The sequence below is a fragment of the Mytilus trossulus genome, chromosome 7 (genome assembly GCF_036588685.1).
Source record: "Mytilus trossulus isolate FHL-02 chromosome 7, PNRI_Mtr1.1.1.hap1, whole genome shotgun sequence".
NCBI classification, from domain to species: Eukaryota; Metazoa; Mollusca; class Bivalvia; order Mytilida; family Mytilidae; genus Mytilus; species Mytilus trossulus.
Genome location: NC_086379.1, coordinates 18,541,851 through 18,550,539, shown reverse-complemented (window position 1 = coordinate 18,550,539; position 8,689 = coordinate 18,541,851). Strand labels below are relative to the sequence as shown.

The following is an 8,689-nucleotide window of genomic DNA, read 5'->3' as shown; positions in this document are numbered from 1 at the left end:
ATTGAACATGACACTTCCTGGTACGACCTAGTTACGCCTAAATTTTAGGATTTGTTTTTTTCAGTCCTTTACCATAACTATTATTATTTGAAATATTTTATAATGTAACAACAAATCAATCAAAAGACACATTACAACACCCAAAGTGGAATTAGTGTAATAACTATGAAGACGTTATACTTTATCCTGGAAAGGTGGGACCTTTTTGTGGGTTTTTTGGTCAGTCTTACTTCAACTAAGAAAACATTTTTGTTTGCGTCTTGTAGTTAGTTGTGTCGTGTGTTTGTGATGTGTGTTTACAAGGTGTTGGCTGCTGGATGATAGATGGAGTCACGTTGGCATATTGTGTCTGCTTGGGTTGCTCGCCAAGTTTTGTCAATATGATGGAACTATAAACATCTGTCAAACAAGTAGAAGGTTTGGCTGCCTATAAAACCAGATTTAAAACCACTATTTCTTTTAGGAAATGCCTGTACCAAGTCAGGAATATAACATTAGACGTTCAGTCGTTTCATTGTTTGATAACGCTTGACTTTTTTAAAAGCTTTTGTGGACTTACTCTTATTAATTTGGCCTGGTATTTTTTATTTACTTTTTTCCAATATCACAATATTCCAAGATTTAAAGAATAATTTCAGATACAAACAAGAATGGTTTAACATTAGAATGGACAACGACGACGCTATAGCCATAATAGGTATTGGATGTAAGTTTCCCGGAGCTGACAATCAAGAGGAATTTTGGCAATTATTGGTGAATGGCGAGAATCATGTTATTGATATACCATCTGAACGGTGGAACAATGATGCATTTTATAGCAGCGACCCAGACACAAAAGGAAAGACATATATTCAAAGGGGAGGATTTCTGAAAAAGTAACTATTTCAATAATGTAAAAAAAAAATCTTTATCGAAACAGTAAAGTTAAAAATGAAATTTCTCGAAATAATAACCCATTTAACAATATGCAATAATTAATTGTTGATGAAGTTGATACATATAGAGTAATGCATGCTGTATCAACTCTCGTCGACCAATAATTGCCTGAGCGCCATAGAAAATACACAACAATTAAGAGACGACATCAAAAGTTCAATGTAGGATAAAAAAAAAAATTAACTCACATAGTTTTCTCATTGACCCCCCCCCCCCCCCCCCTCTTCCCCCTCTTAACTTAATTTAGAAAAAAATGTTGATTGACCAATATGGATATATGTTAAATCGATTTTGGATAAACAAAAGTTGCAGCAATTTTAACATCCCTCCCATCCCCACCCCAAATTATTTGATTTATATCTTTCTTCTTTTTTTTTTTTTTTTTTTTATCTTAAATTGACCTTTGATGTCGTCCCTATAGACGCCGATTGATCAGTTTTGGGTTCATCACCGACGGAAGTGCCTATCCCTAATTTGGTGTCATACGATTTGCCAATGTTTAATTACATGCATAATTGTTTGGTATTACTATAAATATTCATTTAATTATTTTGTAAAAAAAGTCTTTCCATTCTCTATTTAAACTGAATACTTTACCACAAAATTATTTTCATTTACCTGTGTATATTTTAGTATATGGCGCCATTTTGTTCTAGGTTATCGTTCTTTTTTTTTTTTTTTAAATTGTTTAACATCTCACAGCGGAATTATACAACTGTTGTCTTTGTTTATTCAACCCGTTTTTATTTATTTTGTTTTGAAATTGTATCATAAATCAAATTTATTCGTACAGTGTATGTTCACGAGTGTTAATATGTCTTTTGATTGAGTTAAGCCATTTCATTTGATATTTTATAGTGTGTCTTTCTATGTTGTTATGTTACACTATTATTTGAGATAAGGGTGAAGGTTGGTACCTATTTAAACGTTTAAACACGCTGCATTAATTTACACCATTCTTAATTCAGGATTCTGATGTTCACAAGGTTAAGAAGTTGTCGTTTGTTAATATGGTTCATATATGTTATTCGTTTTTCGTTTTTCGTTTTTTATATTGATTAGGCCATTGTTTTTCCCGTTTGAATGGTTTAACACTAGTCATTTTGCGGGTCCTTTATAGCTTGCTGCTATTTGTGTAAGGCTCCGTGTTAAAGCTCTTACTTTGACATACAATGGTTTACTTTTAAAAATTGTGTCTTGGATATATAGTTGTCTCATTGGCATCTTCTTATATCTATAGGTAAACATAGATTGGATTGTTGTTTTAACAGTTGTAGTTTATTTCTGAATTATGTTCGTATTTTTTTCCCTTTTATTTTACCTGTTAAATTTGATGAAAGATATTATATTCTTCTATTTAATCAAGGGAAATGTACAAAAATATGATATAGTTTTTAGCAGGAAAATATATTGACAATATAAATCAAAAAGATTAAGATGTGCGTAAAAATAATGTTTATTATTTTTTTTACAATTTATCAATAAATTAATGTTAAAATAATGTTTATTATTTTTTACAATTTATCAATACAACAATGTTAAAATAATGTTTATCATTTTTTACAATTTATCAATAATGTTAAAATAATGTTTATTATTTTTTACAATTTATCAACAAATAGGTTTAATAATTGGTATGTTTTGAAAAGAAAGTAAACAGTAAAATAATGAAACTAAAGATTAGAATAAATGTCATTTGAAATTTTGCAGTTTGGGGTTATTATCGTATATATTATTATAGATAGAGATAAACCGTAAACAACAATAACGTTCAGCAAAGTACGATCTTCAAAAAAGTCTTCAATTGACCCCTTCAGTAGTTATTGCCCTTTATTGTCAATTTTTCGTATTTTTTTATTTTTACAAAAATCTTCTCCACTTAATCTACTGGGCCAAATAGATTTAAACTTAGCTACACTTTTTAATAGGGTATTTTGATTGCAAAATGTTTCCGATAACTCTGTAATCCAACCAACATGGCCGCCATGGCTAAAAATAGAACATAGGGGTGAACAATAGTAAGACTACAATGGGATGATCTGCTTTCAATTTAACTACTGAGCCAAATTAACCAATATTGGCCTAAATCAGTATTAGGTTAATATACTATTAATTATAATTGAGCGACACATGCTCTTGTGAGCCTCAAGTTATTTATTCAAATCCTTTTTGTTAAAATTTTAATGAATACACTGTTCTGAAATTTGATATGAAAAATATTCAATTAACTCTAACAAATAGTATAGAAATGCAACTGATCAGTGGCCAAGCTTTACATATGACACGATTTTAACAGTAATCTGCATTAAGCTAGCTTCTTTAAAAAAAAACCAATAAATTCTCTTCCAATTATTAATCATGATTGCTAAGTTTTAAATCAATTTTTACAAATCACCTAAGTTGTTACTAATTTCTTACATTTTTGTGAGCTCTTCTCACAAATTATTGTATTATAAATATGAAATCCTCGTACATTCGAATTATTGTACTGGATTAACAAAAAAGCCCGTACAATTCATTAACCTATGTAATTATTTTAGAATAAGTATGTCCCGTATTTTATAATATCAACAAGTTAATAGTAGTATCTATTTAATAGGGAATGTCACGAATCATCAAGCTTGGCTCTGAAACTTGAAAAAAAATCCCCGTTTTTCTATTCTAAATTGACCATCTCAATTGTACTAATTGTGTTTTGGCATATGAATAATGTAAAGTCACCTTTATTAATGATTTCAAAAGTTTCCATGGAAACGGCTAATAATACCAAAATAAACTAATTTTCTATGATTTTCATGTATATTTAAATGGCATTTTCTACAGTTAAACACATTTCAATTTATAAGTAGATAAATGTTACAAAAACAAAGTTTCTAAACAAACATATTTAAGAAAAATAAATTTTGTTATTGGGTTGCTATGTTAAACAATATTTGAGACATTTTTGAAAATAACCAAATTCTGAAATAGCCCTCTAACATAAAATTAAATATTTCAACTCTGCAACAAAATAGGCAATAAATGTATGAAGCATACAAATGAGCAAGAGTACTTTTATCAAAATCATAAATAAAATAGAGAAGCCTTTTTATAAAAAATATCGAGAAAATTGTTTTTAAAAATCACATTTTTGCTTAATTTTCATTTTTAAAATTTTGAATGCTAGATCTGAATTCATTTGCAGAATGATCTTTTTAGAGGAATAGTTGTATAAGAAAGATAACTTGCATAAAAAATACAATATTGCTGAAAAAGTCCTTAGCAAACACTTTCAAACCATAGCAACAACCCCCCTTTAAAAAATGTGTGTACATAACAGTGGTTGCATAAGATATAAACTGCTTCAAATAAAAATCAATACATCTGTTAACCTTCCCTACATTTTCCATGCAAATTCAGGAACTTAATGACTTGAAATGAGAACCACATAAAAAGCCAAGACTCATTTTTTAATTAGTATTTGAAAGTTTTAAATTCAATCAAAATCTTATACATGTCCATTTTAAAATGCACTTGAAATCATCCCTTCGTAAATTTTACGGATGCCATCACGAGTTGGTTGACCGTTATGGAATAACCGTTTCACAAATGATATCGGATATGTTCCTTACGTCGTAACTACAATCCCCTTCCCTTTCATTAATTTGACCTACCGAATTAGACTATTTACCGGATTTGTTATCACATAAGCAACACGACGGGTGCCGCATGTGGAGCAGGATCTGCATACCCTTCTGGAGCACCTGAGATCACCCCTAGTTTTTGGTGGGGTTCGTGTTGTTTATTCTTTAGTTTTCTATGTTGTGTCATATGTACTATTGTTTTTCTGTTTGTCTTTTTCATTTTTAGCCATGGCGTTGTCAGTTTGTTTTAGATTTATGAGTTTGACTGTCCCTTTTGTATCTTTCGTCCCTCTTTTTTTGCATATGTTGGAGTTTAATCAACAAATGTATATAGAGCAAAACACTGAGAAGAAGTGTTTGGATTTCCAAAAAAAATAGTTAGAAACTATCGAATGCGTTAGCGATTGCAATCAAAATAATTTTTCTATTGTACAGTCAACAGTTATCTAATATTAATGAACATTCTTGAATTTCATATATTTTTGATTGTAAGAAAATTAAGGATGCAAGAAAATACACATCATTTATGTGTCTGATTACAATTAAAATGTGTGTGCATAAGGTGCATAATTTTTCATGAAAGAATCTTGTAATTCTTTATTGACATAAGTGAATAAAGAAAAGTCAAAAGGGCTATTGCTCCATCAGCAAGCATCAATCTTGACACTGTCATTACTTTTGATGAGATTAAGTCAAAGCAAACTTGATTTATCATACAACTTTAGACAGATAAACTGAACTACAGTATATGTTTCTTTTGTATATACATGTATATAAATGGTATTTGCCTAAAATCTTGAATAACTAAATCTAAAAAAAACATGTATCAATATACAATAAATTCATATTTATTGTAAGCCTTCATTTATATTGTTTTCATACACTTCAGCAATAAAGTCTTCAATTTCGTAACTGTTTTGTGCTGATTTTTTTTCTAGTGATAGTCTGCTGAAAAAGCTCGAAATCGGTGATGGAGTCAGAAATAAATCTTGAGAAAACGTTCTCTTCCCATCCCTCCTCAGGGTCATACTTATGTCCTGTCATTTCACCCTTTTGGAACATTTCTTTCCAAAACCCAATCTGTTCACTGGAAAATCTCTAAACAGAACGTTTGGTTTTTAAGGCCCATCCTCTAACTAAGGTAGAACATTCAGCGGAAGGGTTTACCGAGCTTATTACAAGCATAGACTGCTTGGTATTTATTTACTTAATAGACTCGACTTAGATTTGTCTGACAGGGATTTCAGTTCCGTCTTGCCTTGATGGTCACCTTTATCAAGATGGTTACTCAAATTTTCATATCTCATGAAAGTGAGGAGGCAATGCGGTTCCGGTCAGGTAAATATGAAAGAGCTATTGTCTGCAATTTGTGTGTTGCCATCATTGTATTTGCTCATTCTGTTGGATACAGCAGGATTTTTATCTTTAGTAGCAGCTATTGGTTTAGGAATTTTTACAACGTCATCTGAAGAGTTTGATTTCAGAATTGTTATAGATGGGAAATTGTCTTAGATATGAAAAGATGTGTTTATGATCTTTACTGCTTTTCCAATCTGGTATTGCTTGAAAGCTAACACATGATCAGCATGACATTGAAAACTGTTTAAAGTTGTAATATCTGTAATTGTCACTGTTTTTTTCACAACAATTCCACATGGTGGGGTTGCTGTAACAACATTCTAAATGTTAGATTTGATGACAGCACTTAAAAATTCATTTGAAGTAGTGACATTCTTCCCTTCAATTACATAATTTCTAATGGACACTTTGATATGTGCAGCTCTTCGATCGCATATACTTTTTCCACCTTAAGGGTCAGAAAAATCTACTTGCACAACCTTTAAAGCACTCACTTGATTCATAATTCAGAAGAGGAATACAAAAAATTGCTTCCACACTATGGAAACAACCAGCATTGTTTGATCTTATAAACGCTTTTGTCAATTTTTTTCTCTTTTCATTTCAACACAGAATATTTCAAAATTTCATTAGATGTTATAGCATCTTGATTGGCATTGTCAAATATATGGACAATAGTGTGACTGTGTATAACACCATTAGTTATGTATCTGCAAACTGTTATATTCATTCCTCTTTTGGCAAACCACTTTGATTCAGATTCCTTATACATCATGGGCAGGAGCTTCATTGCCCAATCCCTCTCTATAATTAGTTATCAAAGGTACCAGGATTATAATTTAATACGCCAGACGCGCGTTTCGTCTACATAAGACTCATCAGTGACGCTCAGATCAAAACAGTTAAAATGCCAAACAAATACAAAGTTGAAGAGCAATGAGGATCCAAAAATTCCTAAAAGTTGTACCAAATACGGCTAAGGTAATCTACTCCTGGGCGTAAGAAAATCCTTAGTTTTTCGAAAAATTAAAAGTTTTGTAAACAGAAAATTTATAGAAATGACCATAAAATTGATATTCATGTCAACACCGAAGTGCTGACTACTGGGCTGGTGATACCCTCGGGGACGAAACGTCCACCAGCAGTGGCATCGACCCAGTGGTGTAAATAGTTATCAAAGGTACAAGGATTATAATTTAATACGCCAGACGCGCGTTTCGTCTACATAAGACTCATCAGTGACGCTCAGATCAAAACAGTTAAAATGCCAAACAAATACAAAGTTGAAGAGCAATGAGGACCCAAAAATTCCTATATAAGTCATATCCATCTGATAAAATTATCTATAACATGACTTCTAGCTCTATCTTGATTCACTGATCTCAGTAAGTGCTTTTTTCATTCTTCCAACGCCTTTACACTCTGATTTTGTTTTACATATTATACAGTCATATAGTATATATACTATAGAATATAGTTCCAGGTGCAATTACCTACACCATCATGGTTTGTATCTGCCGTGGGATAGTGCGATTACACGATTCCCACGGGATAAATGGCAGGGGCAACTGATCAAACATAATTTACATCAGAATATACGAAATACTATAAGCCAGCTGATAATAATAAAAATAAACACATGACACAATACGATATTTTTAAAACATAACACTCACAACCAAAGATAAAAAACAAACCTATCATAAAGTACTTTTTTTCTTAATCAAAATAAGATAAATATAGCCATCTTTTCTTCATTTTTTAAATTTATTAAAACTAGAACACACCCGTGATATCGCGGGTCCGTGACTGAATTGAAGTATATAACTATGCGTAAGCCTTATTTTAGTATTGGGATTGTCATCTGATAAAGTCATGCCGATTATGAGATACACAGTTTTCTCTGCATGCCTTCAAATCGACTGTTTGAACCCGTTGACCTGGAACTTATCAATTATTGGTAATATTAATTATTTGGAAAACAAAAGGTCCTGTAATGGAGTATTTTTTTAACAACAGCATTGTCCTTTATTAGTTATAAATAAAGTTGAATTCTTTGATTTGCGGTTTTACGTCATGCCCGCTAACAAATTGAAAATTGTACCTTGTTATCTTAGAAAGTCTTACTGATTGAAATACTACAATTTGACAATGATTGAATTTAGTAGTGTCAACTCTGTGATTATGACCCGTGTATATAGCAAAATCCTAGATACACCGTTTGGTGGTCCGCCTGTCATATGCGGAACGTACAGATAAGACAATCGGTAACCGGTGAATATACTAGTGGTATCGGTATCGGACTCGACCTGGAACTTGTCAATTATTGGCAAAATTAATTATGTGGAAAACAAAAGGGTCTGGAGTGGTGAAATTTTTAATTTTTAATCTACACCATTGTCCTATATTAGCTGCATATAAAGTTGAATTCTTTGATTTGTCGTTTTTACCCCATGACATCTGACAAATTGGAACTCGTTATTTTAGTATTATAGATAATTTTTAATCTTTTAGGGCAAAATGACGAATTACCACAAAGCAGGGATAGTCGCCTTCAAAGTAATATTTATATAAAGTTTTTATTGGGTAATTGATATTGATAATAAAATAATCGACTAATTCCAAAAAGTTACTTACCATGTAGCAATTACCAGTTGGTAAGACGTCCACACAAACAAATAACCGTATACGTTCAAATCATTTAAACCACATCGACTTGCAGGATGAATGGGGCCTTTCTACTACAAGACAACAGTTCCTTGTACCGTCAG

At 31.5% G+C, this 8,689-nt stretch overlaps 1 protein-coding gene across 1 annotated transcript in view; it reads left to right on the top strand.

Annotated features, from left to right (window-relative positions):
- The first annotated feature begins 666 nt into the window (after window positions 1-666).
- The window catches only part of LOC134726216 (phenolphthiocerol/phthiocerol polyketide synthase subunit C-like), a 28,056-nt gene continuing 20,033 nt past the window's right edge, over window positions 667-8,689 (top strand). Inside the window, exon 1 of the mRNA XM_063590617.1 lies at window positions 667-875. Within this exon, the coding sequence (XP_063446687.1) occupies window positions 667-875 (209 nt within the window). The remainder of the gene's footprint in view (window positions 876-8,689) is intronic.